The sequence below is a fragment of the Moschus berezovskii genome, chromosome 24 (genome assembly GCF_049115385.1).
Source record: "Moschus berezovskii isolate FMDL1 chromosome 24, NW_MosBer_1.0, whole genome shotgun sequence".
NCBI lineage: Eukaryota > Metazoa > Chordata > Mammalia > Artiodactyla > Moschidae > Moschus > Moschus berezovskii.
This window is the reverse complement of record NC_142483.1, coordinates 61,940,109-61,955,132: the sequence shown is the minus strand read 5'-3', so window position 1 is coordinate 61,955,132 and position 15,024 is coordinate 61,940,109. Positions and strand designations below refer to the sequence as shown.

At 42.1% G+C, this 15,024-nt stretch overlaps 1 protein-coding gene across 3 annotated transcripts in view; it reads left to right on the top strand.

Annotated features, from left to right (window-relative positions):
• Window positions 1-15,024, top strand: part of VOPP1 (VOPP1 WW domain binding protein) — a 180,155-nt gene that overhangs the window by 148,306 nt on the left and 16,825 nt on the right. For all 3 annotated transcript variants that reach the window (XM_088831757.1, XM_055414816.2, XM_088831756.1), the window contains one exon: window positions 824-960. In XM_088831757.1, coding sequence (XP_088687883.1) covers window positions 834-960 — 127 coding nt within the window. In that variant the 5' untranslated portion in view covers window positions 824-833. The remainder of the gene's footprint in view (window positions 1-823; window positions 961-15,024) is intronic.

The following is a 15,024-nucleotide window of genomic DNA, read 5'->3' as shown; positions in this document are numbered from 1 at the left end:
CAGCAAAAGAGACACAGGTGTATAGAAGTCTTTGGGACTCTCTGGGAGAGGGTGAGGGTGGGATGGTTTGGGAGAATGGTATTGAAACATGTATATTATCATATGTGAAACGAATCGCCAGTTCAGGGTCAATGCATGTTACAGGATGCTCGGGGCTGGTATGCGGGAATGTCCCAGAGGGAGGATAAGGGGAGAAGGGAGGTGGGAGGGGAGGTTCAGGAGGGGGAACTCATGTACACCCTGGGCGGATTCATGTCAATGTATGGCAAAACCAACAAATATAATGTTGTAAAATAATTAGCCTCCAATAAAAAAAATGATAAAATGTTAAAAAAAAAGAAACTAGAGATTTATAAACAGCTTTTAAAATGAATTGTGAATATTTTCTCTATTCCTATAGTTTCTCTAAAATTAAGATGTGCTCTAGAAAGGGCACTTTAAAAATTTTTTATAGATGTTCATATAATAATGGAGAGAAAACTGTTATAAAGGATCCCATGCTTACTCTTCTTGCTTTAACAATAAAGAAAACTGGGGGTGGGGGGGGCAGGGAAGGACAGTAAGAACCAGCAGTCGTCTTCAATCAGGATTGAAAAGGCATCTTCTGTTTTGACTAAATGTTGAGTTGAGGTCAGGGCCACTTTGAGAGCTTCTCCATGCTAGTGGCCTGCATCTAGGGGCTCCCAGAGCTCTGCTGGCCAGGTGTCTCCCTGGTTCCTCCACTGGGACCATTCCTGGGGAGAGCGGTTGGGTAGGACCAGCCAGGGGATCCCTGCCATCTGCCTGGGCCTCTGCCCAGGCCTCACCCTGTGCTCTCGCCCAGGTTCCTCCTGATGATGGGTGTGCTCTTCTGCTGTGGAGCCGGCTTCTTCATCCGGAGACGCATGTACCCACCACCGCTGATTGAGGAGCCGGCATTCAACGTGTCCTACACCAGGCAGCCCCAAAACCCCACTCCAGGTCAGCCAAGCCCTCTGCCCTTGTCTGTCCTCCTTGCAGTTTACATGTCCTCTGTAAGCATTTGCTAAGGGCACCGCCAAGGTCTATGCTGGAAGGAAAAATTCAGGCCACATTTATTCATTTAAGTTCTGATGCATTTGTGTTAATAAGAAATTCATTGTCTGTTGTATTGTATGTCTGTCACCTTATATTCTTACCTTATTATTGGTGTATCTTTTATGCATGTTTATGCATGAAACATAGGGGCTTCCCAGGTTTCAGTGGTGAAGAATCCGCCTGCAATACAAGAGACACAGTTGATACCAGCTAGATCCCTGGCTTGGGAAGGCCCCTGGAGGCGGGAATAGCAGCCCACTCCAGTATTCTTGTCTGGAGAATCCCATGGACAGAGGAGCCTCATGGGCTACAGTCCTTGGGGTCACAAAGTCGACACAACTGATCATGCACACGTACATGCATATGTGGTTCATATATGCACATTATTTTCTCTTTTGTCTCAAAAATTATTTCACATATAAATTTTTATGTAGAAAGTGTAATATTCTTGCCATTCTAAATGCTTCTGGGCTAAATATTAATCATGTTGTGTGTGTGTGTTAGTTGCTCAGTCATATCTGACTCTGCAAACCCCATAGACTATAGTCCACCAGACTCCACTGACCATGGAATTCTCCAGGCAAGAATATTGGAGTCGATGTCCATGCCCTTCTCCAGGGGATCTCCCTGACCCAGGAATCAAACCTGGGTCTCCTGCATTGCGGGCAGATTCTTTACTGTCTGAATCACCAGGGAAGCCCATTAATCATGCTACTAAATGATAATTAGCTTAGTCTGTCATTGCTGATCATTTGTTTTCTTTTGTTTTGCTTTTTATTCCGTCACTCAGTAAGCATATACTGTGCATTAATTAGTAGTATCATGAGTACTTGTTAATTGTGCTGCTATAGACATTTTTGCACAAGTTACATTTGGCCTATTTATGGAACAGTACCAAGAGTGGTGCCCCAATCTCAAAAAGAATTTGTGGTTTCTTAATTCTTATAAAACACTGCTTTAACTATCTAAACTCAGACATACTGTAGTGGGTGAATTCCAGTTTCCCTGGGGACACAGGCCTGTTCCTTGTTTTGACGTTACATTTGAGGAGGGGGTGTGTGAGGGGCTCTGCAGGGCTGGGAGGCCATGCTCCTGGAGCTCCTGTCTTTCTCCGTGTGGTGGACTGGGGATTGCATGGCTCCCCTGGTACCTTGAAGGTTGGGGGCAGGGTTTCTCTATTCCTCACACACTTCAGAGGGAGTTGGAGTTCTAGGAGCAGGTTCTGTTTGGGTTTTTACATAATTTCAGTTCTATAACATAAGTCATGAGGTCTGCTGTACAGAATGAGGCCTGCAGTTAATAACACTATCATATACTCACAAATTTGCTAAAAGTAGAGATCTTTTTCCCCCATTGAAGGGTAGTTGCTTGACAACCTTGTGCTAGACTCTGTTTTACAGCACAGTGAATCCGTCATATGTATATACATATCCTCTCCCTTCTGGATTTCCGTTCCATCTAGGTGACCACAGAGCATCCCATAGAGTTCCTGCACTGTTCACTAGTATCTATTCTGTGCATAGCGGTGTCAGTCCCAATCTCCCAATCCACCCCACATCGTGCTTCCCCTCTTGGTATCCATAGGTTTTTGGCATATATTGTGGTGATGGCTCCACAGTGTATTTTTATTTCTAAAGTCATCAAGTTGTAGACATTAAATATGTTCACCTTTTTGTGTGTCGATCAAACCTCCAAGGAAAAGGAAGCTGGAGACTGAGTGTGACACGAGTCCTCTCTCTGTGCTTTAGACAGAGATGCGGGGATGGTCGTCTGCTGATCTGTTTTATCCCACCAGATACTCTCTGGGATTTAAAAAATAATCGTCTTTATTATTGTTTAAAATGTTACTAAAAATCTGAATATGTATTTTTCACAACAGTTCAGAGGTTGTTGTACCTTCAACTTCCTCTCAAGGTTAGTACCACTTTTCATGCATAAGTGGATTTTTATTCTTTCCTATTTGGAAATGTTTGTATAGCTTCAGATCTGCTCCAACATATGGCAAAGTGAAAATTTTCACTTAAAATGAGAAGCCAAACTTAAATTTTATCAGGATTAGTCTGACTTTTGAGTCCTTTGATTTCTTTTTTCAAGAAGCAGACAATAGATCAGAGAAGTGGATAAAGGACTAATGAATTTCCTTTTTCTTCTGCCTTCATAACATGGATTTTAGCATCCCATGTGGCCAGCGATGCAAGATGCTGTGTGTGCTTGGCCCATGATGTCAGGCCTGGGCTGGTCCAGGGCGCACAGCTCCCACTGAATGGCCTCAGCCTTTCAGCGTTTCCAAACACAGAGGCCCTGCAGCCTCTGTCACCCTCTCTCCTCATCCCCCCTCTTTTCTGCATTGCAGTGCACACGTCTTTCTAACTGGAATCCTCGGTCCCCTTATAGTAAATACATCATCAATCCTACAAGTCTTCCTTCAGTCAGACTCTTACCTCACACCTGAGCAATGCCAACTAAAAGTTTTCCAGTCACTAGCCTTTGCCAGTTCTTCTCTGTCTTCCATGTTGCCACCAGAAAGTTCTTTGGGGACAAAGAAGCATATCGGTCATGTTGTTCTCCTGCTTAAGACAGTACATGGGGTTCTCTTTTTTCCACATCCTTGTCAACAAGTGTTGACACTTGTTATTTCTTATCTTTGGCAATAGCCACTCTGACAGGTGTGAGGTGATAGCTCACTATGGTTTTATTTGCATTCCTTGGTGGTCAGTGGTGTTGATCTCCTTTTCATGTACCTATTGGCCATCTAGATATCTTCTTTGGGAAAATGTCTATTCAGATCTTCTGCCTATTTTTAATCAGGTTGTTTGGATTTTTGTTGTTGAGTTGTAAGAATTCTTTGTATCCTGAATATTAACCCTTATCAATATATGATTTGCAAATATTTTCTCCCATTCAGGGGGTTGCCTTTTTGTTTTAACAATGGTATCCTTCACTGTGCATTTGTGTGTCTTTGCTTTGGTTTCCCTTGCCTGAGGAGACATGTCCAAAAAGATAGTGCTACGACTGATGACAAAGAGCTTACTGTCCATATTTTCTTCTAGAAATTGTATGTTTTCAGGTCTTACAGTCAAGTCTTTAATCCATTTGAGTAAATTTGTGTGTATGGTATATGACAGTGGTCTAGTGTGATTCTTTTGCATGTGGCTGTTCAGTTTTTCCAACTCCATTTGTTGAAGAGACTATCCTTTCCTCACTGTATGTTTTTCATCCTTTTTGGTAAATTAATTGTTTATGTCCGTGTGAGTTTATCTCTGAGCTCTTAATTCTGTTTCATTGATCTCTGTGTGTGTTTTTCTGCTAGTACCATGCTCTTTTGATTCTTATAACTTTGTAGTATCATTTGAAATCGGGGGGTGGGGGTGGTGTGTGTGTGATACCTCTAGCTTTTTTCCTTTATTTCTCAGGATTGCTTTGGCTATCTGGGGTCTTTGGGTTTCATATAAATTTTAGAATTTTTGGTTCTATTTCTGTGAAAAAAAATATGTCATCAGGATTCTGATAATGATTGCATTGAATATATGGATTGCTTTAGGTAATATGGACATTGTAACAGTGTTAATTCTTGTAATCCATGAGTGTGGGACATCTTTCTGTTTCTTTGTGTTATCTTCGATTTCTTTCATCAGTGTCTTACATAGGCCTTTTACCTCCTTGGTTAACTTTATTCCGAGATATTGTATTCTTTCTGTTGTAATTATAAATGGGATTGTTTTCTTAGTTTCTCTTTCTGCTAGCTCATTGTTAGTGTATAGAAACAACAGTGATGCTTGTGTACTGATTTTGTACCATGCCACTTTACTGTGTGTGTCTATTATCTCTAATACTTATGGTTGGAGTACTTAGGGTTTCCTGTATCATGGTGAGTTTTAATCTCTATGTATACTTTGGGCTCCCCCCTGGGCTGAGTCCTGAGTGCCAGGACTCACGTCTCAGGCACCGAGCTGATTTATATCTGCCAGCGGGGTGAACGGTGAGCCTGGGGCAGGGATTTTGCACGGCCACACTGGGAGCCTCAGTCAATCCATATTCACTTCCCACCTGCTGAGGTGCTGCAGATGCCTGGGACACAGACCACAGCCTGGGTCCCAGCCCTCACTCAGCCTGCTGCGCCCTGCAGGCTTCGCACAACCACGTGTGGAGCACCGTGTCATCGCACAGGAGCTGTGCGGTCACTGACTGTGATGAGAGGTATGCAGAGAAAGCTCAGGATGCTGGCAGGCCAGGCAAATGGGTCTGTTGTATGGATGGAAGGAGCCGAAGAGTTTGTCAGTATATTCAAGTGGAAGGAAAACAGGAGGGAGGCCTGGCGTTCTGCGATTCACGGGGTCGCAAAGAGTCGGACACGACTGAGCGACTGAACTGAACTGAAGGCAGGACAGGCTGGAGACTGAGGAGCAGCCAGCAAGGGTCCTGGACCTTCCTCTGCTGCCAGCTCTTCACACGTCTGCCCACTGAGACCTCTGAGCCGCAGAGTCCAGGCAGCTCTAGTCAGTCCCACAACTTTGGCATCAAGGGCTGGTGCTTTTGTAGGCGAGGCGGATGCAGGCGTCTAATGCAGCAGAGACGCCACATCAACAATCCTCACTCTCCCTGGGGAGACTGGGGGTCACGATCAAGGGTCCAGCAGACTGTCTCCCACTTCGCTGGTAGTTCAGTTTGGCCCCATTCTACCCTGCAGTTTGGGGACCTCAGAGAAATGGGGGCTGTTAATTCTCCTCCACTGCCATCTCTTAATGCAGCCACCTGTGGGGCCTGTGGAAGAATCCCCACCTTCTGCTGGGAGGTGCTGGTGTGGGAGTCTGCAGGGATCTACCATCCTCCTCCATGTGTACAGTATGAAATGTTCAGTCCCACATGTACCAGAGCATCATAGGAAGGCTCGTTTTTTTCCATGGAAGTATACAGTTCCCATACTTTCACCACCAGATCCAGGGCTATGTCCTTAGCTAATAGTGGGGTGTTTGGGAAGAATTTACTTTGATTTTTTATAATCAGTGATAATGATGCAAAAATAGGGTCTGTTAGTTTCTCTAACGGGGCCTGAAGGCCCACCTCTTCCCATGGGTGGGATTCAGCTGTGCACTTTGGTGGGGTGGGGGGTGGTAAGGGCAGGCCATGGGGCCAGACTGGGAAGGCAGCCTTGCGCTGACGGGTGTGCTGACCACTGACACACTCGGGCCCTGGAGGAGCCTGGCGGGTGTGGAGGGAGATGGGATCAGTGAAGGGAGCACAAGGCGCACCTGCCTATCTGCCAGGTGCTCCATTTTCTCTCTGCTGCTGATCTAGGGGAGGGGAAGTGGATTTTGATGGGTTGTGCTTATTCATGAAGAAGAAAAGGCAAATTTTCTTCTTTTTTTTTTTAAAGAACAAATAGTCAATTCTATTGGGCTCAGCATAGGAATCCATGGGTCTTGAGGACCTCTTTGAATTTGTCAATTTTCTTCTCTAGTCATCTCACTTATTGAGAAAGGCTTGGGGATACCCAAGAATTATCTTCCAGAGAATTTCTGCCTTAAGTCAGTTCAGTCTGTTCAGTCACTCAGTCGTGTCCGATTCTGCAACCCCATGGACTGCAGCACGCCAGGCCTCCCTGTCCGTCACCACCTCCTGGAGTGTACTCAAACTCATGTCCATTGAGTCAGTGATGCCACCCAACCATCTCATCCTCTGTCGTCCCCTTCTCCTCCTGCCTTCAATCTTTCCCAGCATCAGGGTCTTTTCCAATGAGTCAGTTCTTCACATCAGGTGGCCAAAGTATTGGAGTTTCAGCTTCAACATCAGTCCTTCCAATGAACATTCAGGACTGATCTCCTTTAGGATGGACTGGTTGGATCTCCATGCAGTCCAAGAGACTCTCAAGATTCTTCTCCAATAAATAAATAAAACTTTTGGCAAAAAAAAAATAAAAAAAGAGTCTTCTCCAATACCACAGCAATACCACAACAACTCTACCTTAAGAGTTGTGTTCAAAAGGCAAGTTTTAAAGAACCAGTACTCTTGCCCTGGAGGGCTGCGGGAGGGCACACTCATGTCCTGTGTGCAGAGGGGCACATGGTAGTGTTTTGGCTGGACCAACTCCCCAGCCCAACAAGGCTGAGTACAGAAGACGAGAGACCTGCACGTGATCAGGATGCTCAAAACTGGGGTGGGGCATGGCTGCTTCGTGGTTCTGTGGCACTGCTGTGTGTTGGAACAGGACTGGGGAGAAAGAAACTGGCTAACTAGGTATGAAAGCTGAGGCAATGAAGTGGGGCTTCAAGACCACCCAGAAACCAAAAGAAACAAAGGTTGAAACTGCTGGTCAAAGGCAGAGGCCTGGATCCAGCTCACTAGGGCCTTTGCCGGCATAGAGAGCAGAGGCGTGCAGTGAAGCTGGTCTGGGGACCGGGGAGAGGCACCTGGATGGGGCGCCAGAAGGACTGAGGTCTGTTGGGCCTAGGGTGGGCACTGTCTCTTCTGAGCCTCTGTGCCTTGTCTGCAAAATGAAATTGCATAAAGAAAAGCAGTCCCAGTTATTGTCTTATGTCCAAAGGTGGCCAGAGTGTGACTGGAGATGGTTAGAGCTCCCTAAGAGGCTTAGCCTCCCCCCTCACACGCCCCTGGCAGGGTCCTGGATATACCCTTCTGGGTACTGAGGAAAGGTGGACTTTGTTCATTCAGAAAACACTGGCTGACTGGCAGTGTCATACACAGGCTAGTGGCCATGGATAACTCTATATTTGAAAGCTGGTAAAAGAGTAGATCTTAAAAATTCTCATCACAAGGAAAAAAAAATGTCTAACTATGAGGTGATGGGTGATAACTCATTTGTGGTAATCACAATGTACATGATTGCCAAATCATTATGCCATACAATGTTATATGTCAGTAATACTTCAATAAAACTGGAGAACGTTTATAACAGTGGGAAGAATGTAAAACCTTGGCTACAGCAGAACTGTGGGCCTGGAGGAGAGTAGGGCTGGATTTCAGGGTGATCTGAGCAGGGCCTGAATTTGTGCACTTGAGACTGAACGTGGGGAGAGGGTTTGGGGCCACAAAGAAAAAGATGATGATGTATGGTCTCTCTTCCTTATGGCATATTATGTGGCACTCAAACTTATAGTCACGAGGAGGGCTGCGGGACTGCTGCAGGATGGGCATGGAGCTGTATTTAGGGACGAGGGTGGGCCCTCTGTTAGAGAGTGGTCCCTTGTGTGATGACACAGTGCACAGAGACTGGAAAGAACAGTCGGTAAGGACATCTGTGATGTGAATATGGTTTAGTAGTGTTAGCTGTCCCTAACAGTGGTTTCCTTTCATATGACTGGTACTGATTTTGCTTGAGGCTGGTGTACTGGGATGAACCAGAGGGATGGAATGAGGAGAGAGGTGGGAGGGGGGTTCAAGATGGGGAACACATGTGCACCCGGGGCAGATTCATGTCAATATATGGCAAAACCAATACAATAATGTAAAGTAATTAGCCTCCAATTAAAATAAATAAATTAAAAAAAATAAAATACTTAGAAGTAGATGGAGTATTCCCATTGGGAGACACTCTTTTTCCTTTCCACTAGTGAGTTTGTTGATGATTTTCTGACTGCTCTGGTGTCCAGTCCTGTGCTAAATCTGTCAACCTGCAGTGGTGGTGCGTGTGTGCACGCTGAGTCACTTCAGTCGTGTCCGACTCTTTACAACCCTACGGGTCTGTCCTTGGGATTCTGTAGGCAAGTGATGGTAGTGGCCTGAATAAATGATGCAAACTGAAGGAGAATGGAAATAGTAGGAAGTATGTTTTGACAGTTTAATTACCTTCCAAATCAAAGCTGAAACACATACAGGGCTGCTTCAGTTGTGAAGACAAGCTATGTTTGTCTTTTTTTGTGGGATGTGAGGGCCCCGGTGTTCATCTTTGTGTTGGCAGAATTTCAGCTATATAATCTCTACAAACCCTGACAGGTCAGCCTGAAAGACCAGGTACCTAATACAAGACAGCTTTCAACTCCCTTCTTCCCCTCCTCCCAAAGAAGCAGTAAAAGAAGGGCATCTTTGTGATGGCTGATCCTTGCAAGAGAAAACGCAAAGGGTCAGGCCTTCCTGCTCCCTTCCTTGAATTGACCAGTATGACCAGTCTTTTGTGTATCTTCCAAGAAATAATCCATGATTGTCCTAACATGTATAAAAAAGAACATCTTTTTAATACTGATAAAAATAACTTTGGATAATGAGGATATAACTTGACTCATATATTGAATAATGTCCATGTATATAAAACAAAAACTCAAGAAATAGGGAAGTATGATGGAAACTGTCAAGTGTCAATTCATCTGCTCAAAATACAAAAATGAATGGAATATTCAAAAGAATTTATCAAATTGTCCACTACAAATAAAATCTGAATAAGTCTGCAAGAGCAGAAACAACAGACCTTGGCGTCTGGACTAGGACAGTCGGGATCCATTTGGGAAGTGGCTCCATTCTGCAAAACCTCTAACATCTGAACTGTGAGGCTGAGCTCTTAGGCGACTGTCTAGGGTGATTGCCTGTGAGATGATTCAGCACCGTGCTTAGTGCAGGGGGCCTGAGACCTCAGAGTGAATGGTTGCTGCTACTAATATTACTAAAACTTGTAGTTTTAAGAAATCTATTCAACATGAATGAGCAAATTAATCATCTTCTAATCCACTTGGAAATAAAAGAATACTCCCCTAAATTACTCCTTGAGTAAATGAAGGATAGGAGTGAGGGAAGACCCTGAAGTCCTGACCTGCTGCCACACCCTCGCTCCAGACCTCCCGTGCCACCTTCCTGCCAGGGTGAACCTCAGCTCCTTCCTGTCAGGGTGAACCTCAGCTCCACGGCTCCTCAGAGCCCTTCTCAGCTTTCTGCCAGCTCTGCCTCCAGAGCTGCACCTCTGATGGATATAATCAGAAGACCTCCTAACTAGTCATCCTGCTTGCCCAGCCTCTGCTTCAGTCTACGGATTTCCAGAAGAGCAACCAGAGTAAAAACAGAAGTCAGAGCACAGTTGACAGTCAGAAGTCCTCACAGTGGCCATAGGCCATTTCCAACTGAGCGCTGCGCCTCCGCCTGCCCTGTTGTCACCCGCGTCTCCTGCTGTCTGTCCTCCTGGTCCTCGTCCCACTCTTGCTGCTCATGGACCGTGTGATTTTCCTCAGAACCGTGTGATTTTCCTCAGAACGTCCAGACTGCCTTGTTGATGCCTTCACACTGTGATTACTTCTGCATTTGCACCTTCCTCCCCCTGTACGCATGCTGCTTCTCCATCACCTGCTCCCCCTGTACATGTAGCAGCTCCTCTATCCCCTTCTCCCCCACACATCTGCTCAAGTTTGGCTCCTTCATTTATTTCTAGCTGTTTCACCTCCCAAAGACCTTCCCTTTGCAAACAGTGAAAAATTGTACTCTCTCTATTTTCTCTTTTTATCCCCACTTTATTTTTATCTTTATTAGCACTGTCATCAGTAACATACTACATACTTTTGTTTTTATCTTTTCTATTTCTCTTAACTGCAAGCTCCATAAGGATTTGAAATTTTCTGTTTTCATCATTGCTGTGTCCTAGGTGTTCATAACAGTGCTGGCAAATAGTAAAAATTCAGTGTTTGTTTAATTATCAATGTGAGTTAAGTATTAATATAATTAACAAGTGAATTAAGTATCAATGAAAGATTAATACAGAAACATATTCAGAGTAAGTAAGCTGGCATTCAAACTTAAATTCATGGCCTTATTCTTTGTTAAAGTTTAAAATAAGAGAGAGAGTTAGCTGACCCCCTTCTTAAAAGAGGTTCTGAAATTAATAAAATAAAGTCACAAAAAGCAATAAGACATACAGAATAAAAACTGTAAGTTAATCAAAACAAAGAGAAAAATTTATTTGCAGATCTCAAAGTTAGTGCTTTGTAAAAAGCAATAAAAGTAAATGGTATTGCCAATGTATATCCAGAAAAATACTATAATTGGAAAATACACATGTACCCTTTGTTCACAGGAGCACTATTTACAATAGCTAAGACATGGAAACAACCTACAAGTCCACTGACAGATGAATGGATAAAGAAGATGTTGTACATGTGTATACTACTGCTCTACCATAAAAAGAATGAAATAATGTCATTTTCAGCCACATTGATGGACTTCTCATACTAAGTGAAGTCAGAAAGACATATATCACATGATATCACTTGTATGTAGAATCTAACATATGACACAAATGAAGTTATCCACAAAACAGAAACAGGCTCAGAGACAGAGACAGACTTGTGGTTCCCAATGGGGAAGTGATGGGGAAGGGATGGAGTGGGGCTTTGGGACTTCTAGATGCAAGCTATTATAAATAGAATGGATAAACCACCGGGGCTACTGTATAGCACAGGGAACTATATTCAATATTCTGTAATAAACTCTAATGGAAAAGGATATGAAAAGGATGTAAAACTTTGCTACACAGCAGAAATTAACACTACATTGTAAATCAACTATACAGCCATAAAATAAATTTTAAAAAGTAAATGACAATCCCATTCCCACCCCGATAAATCTAATTGGTAAAACTAGATAAAGAAAATATGAAATCATAAGTGAAAATATTACATATCCCTAGGAGATTAAAAATGACAAAGAAGTACACCTGAAACGGAAAATTTTGGTAAGATAAGAAATGTACGTTACCAAAGATGCATTAGAATATTGAAAATCTAAGTGATCTAAAAAGCAAGCAAGAGTTTGAGGAAATTTGCAGAGTTAACTTTCAGCTCCAAATTCATATGGTATCTTTGAAACTTTTTAAGAAACAGCTCATTTCAGTGCTTATGAATTACTGCAAGTATAGAGAATTATAGAAATGTAGAAAAATTATAGAAATTATATAAAAAACAAAACAACTTGTTTTGTACAGCTACTGTAACTTGGAAACGAACACCCAAATAAAATTCTTTGAATCATGTTTAATGAGCGTAAATACAAAAATCTTGAGAAACTGAATTAAACAGTGTGTCAAAGAAGTAAACTACCATGTCTGAGCATCAGTCTACCACAGAGCAAGCTGTTAACACTTCAAGTTATATCAAAAAGCAATGATTGGCAGAGAATTCTGGGGAGAAGTTGGAATCAGAAGCACCAGAACTCTTTTCCCTCACCTAGACAAAAATTGTACTGGCAGAATCTGTCTGATGTAACTATTTTGGTAATCAGAAGTCTGTTGAAGGCTTGGAACTTCCAGGGGAAAACTTAGAGGGTAAACTGAAGTTAAATTTGGTCATTATCAACTTGACACAGTAGCAGCTACCTAACCCCTCACCCTAGGCCACATGGGAGGCAGCTGTGCACATGATCCTGGGGCAGCTTGTGCAAACCAGAAGCAAAAAGGACCCTGTCTTCCAAATATCGGGGATCTGTGCTCTGGTTGCTGGTTGCTGCTTCTTATTAAAGAGAGGGCAGCCACTGTTGCAGCGCCCCAAGTTGTTGCAAGCCCCTCTCCCTCCAGTTGAAGTGACCTCCAGGAGATGTAAATGCCTGGTGCCCTTCCCCACAGCCCTTCATTTTTCACTTTTTCCCCCTCTTGGGAGCCAGAAATTAAAGACTAAAACATTCAAAAGCAACTTCATATGGAGAAAAAATTACTCAGTGACTGCACATTCCCAGGGAAAGGCTCGGAAAAGACCAAAGAAGGCCTTAAATTTATACCCCAGGCTTTTCCTTTGCACAGAGGCAGGCTACAATAACAGCAACAAAAACCCAAAACAGTAAGCACAAACAAAAATGAAAAACAGCAAAACACTGAGGAAGTGATTTCCAGAAGAATCTGATTTCCCTAGTTATCGCATTGTTCAGTTCAAATGTCCAGTGATCAAAAAATGCACAGAAAGAAAGGAAAATATGGTTCATCCAAAGTAAACAATCAAATTAATAGACTGTCCCTGAAAAAGACCTACAGGACATCTTCCAGACAAATCTTTTAAAGCAACTCTCTTAAAGATGTTCAAAGAACTAAAGTAAGATATGGAGAGAATTAAAAAAAAACGTGTGAACAAAACAGAAATATCAGTGAAGAGATGGAAATCCTAAAAAGATATGAACAAAAAGTTCTGGAGCTGAAGAGTACAATAACCAAAACGAAAAATTTACTACATGATTCAAAGGAAGATTTGAGCAGACAGAAGAAAGGATCAGGAAATTTGAAGATAAGACAATGGAAATTATGTAGTCTGAGGAACAGAAAGAACAAAGATTGAGAAAATTGAAGAGAGCCTCAGACCTGTGGGACTTTGTCAAGCAATGAACACAGGTATCATGGGAGTCTCAGAACGAGAGAAGAGAAGAAAGGAGCAGAGAATATTTAAAGAAATAATGGCTGAAAGTGTCAAAAATTTGATGGAAAGCATGCATGTAAGCATCCACTCCAAGTAAAAGGAACTCAGAGATCCACACCAAGACACGTAATCAAACTTTGAAAAGCCAGGCACAAAGAAAAATCATGACAGTAGCAAGGAGAAGAAAATCACAAATAAGGGATCTTCAATATAATCATAAGCAGATTTCTTATTGGAAATCATGGAGGCCAGAAGGCAGTGGGACAATATATTCAAATAAAAAAATAAAAACTGACTATCAAGAATCCTATATCTGGCAACACTGTCCTTCAGATTGAGGGAGGAATTAAATCATTCTCAGATAAATCAAAACAAGGGAGTTCATAACCACCAGACCTGCCCTGCAAGAAATGCTCAAGGGAGACCTGCAGGTGAAATGGAAACACAATAAATAGTTATTCAAAGCCGTATGGGTAAAGGAAGATCTCAATAAAGGTAAGTACTTGGGAAATTATAAAGCCAATATTACTGTACCGGTGGTTAGTACTTTACTCTTTGCTTTCTACATGATTTAAGATACTGTTACATAGAAAGAAGAAAAGTTACTAGTATAAAACTAGTATTACTATAATGTTGCTTTTTAACTCCAAATCTTCTACATAATTTAAGAAACTAATATATTTAAAAGAATTATTAGTTTATGTTTTGGAGAGCAGACAACATATGAAGATGTAATTTTGTGACATCAGCCACTGAAAGGGGTAGGGACAGAACTTTGAAGGAGGAGTTTTTGTAAGTTATTGATGCTGAGCTGGTATAAATTCAAATTACAGTGAACCCTCTATATCCACAGTTTCTGTGTTAATGGATTCAACCAACTGTAGATCAAAAATATTTCCAGAACATTCCAAAATGCAAAACTTGGATTAGACACATGTTGACAACTATTTACATAGTATTTACATGGTGTTAGGTATGATAAGTAATCTAGAGATGATTTAAACAGGAGGATGTGCATAAGTTATATGCAAATACTACATCATTTTCTGTAAAGGACTTTGAGCATCCACAGATGTTCATATCTTCAGGGGCTCCTGGAACTGATGGATGACTGAACAGTGTCTAACAGGATGTTTAATGTAATCTCCTTGGTTAACCACAAATAATTAGCTATAGAATACACAAAAAGAAATGAGAAAGGAATTAAACTTTGCTTTCCAAAGACCCACTAAACATAAAACATTGCACTTCAAAAAAGCCACTATACACAAAAAAGTAAAAATACAGAAAATGAGGGCCAGAAGGCCTATAAAGCATGTAGAAAACAAATATCACAATGACAGAAGTAAATCCTTCCTTATCAGTAAATACTTCAAATGTACATGCATTAAACTCTCCATCAAAACACTGAGCTTGCAGAATGGATAAACAAGAGCCAAATACATATCTTTCTCAACTTATGATGGGGTCCCGATAAGCCCATCTTAAATTGAAAATAGTGTACGTTGGAAATGCGTTTAATACACTTAACCTACTGAATATCTTAGCTTTAGGCTAGTTATCTTAATTGTGCTCAGAACAGGTACACTAGACTAATCTGGCCAAAATCATCTAACAGAAAGCCTATTTAATAATAAAGTAT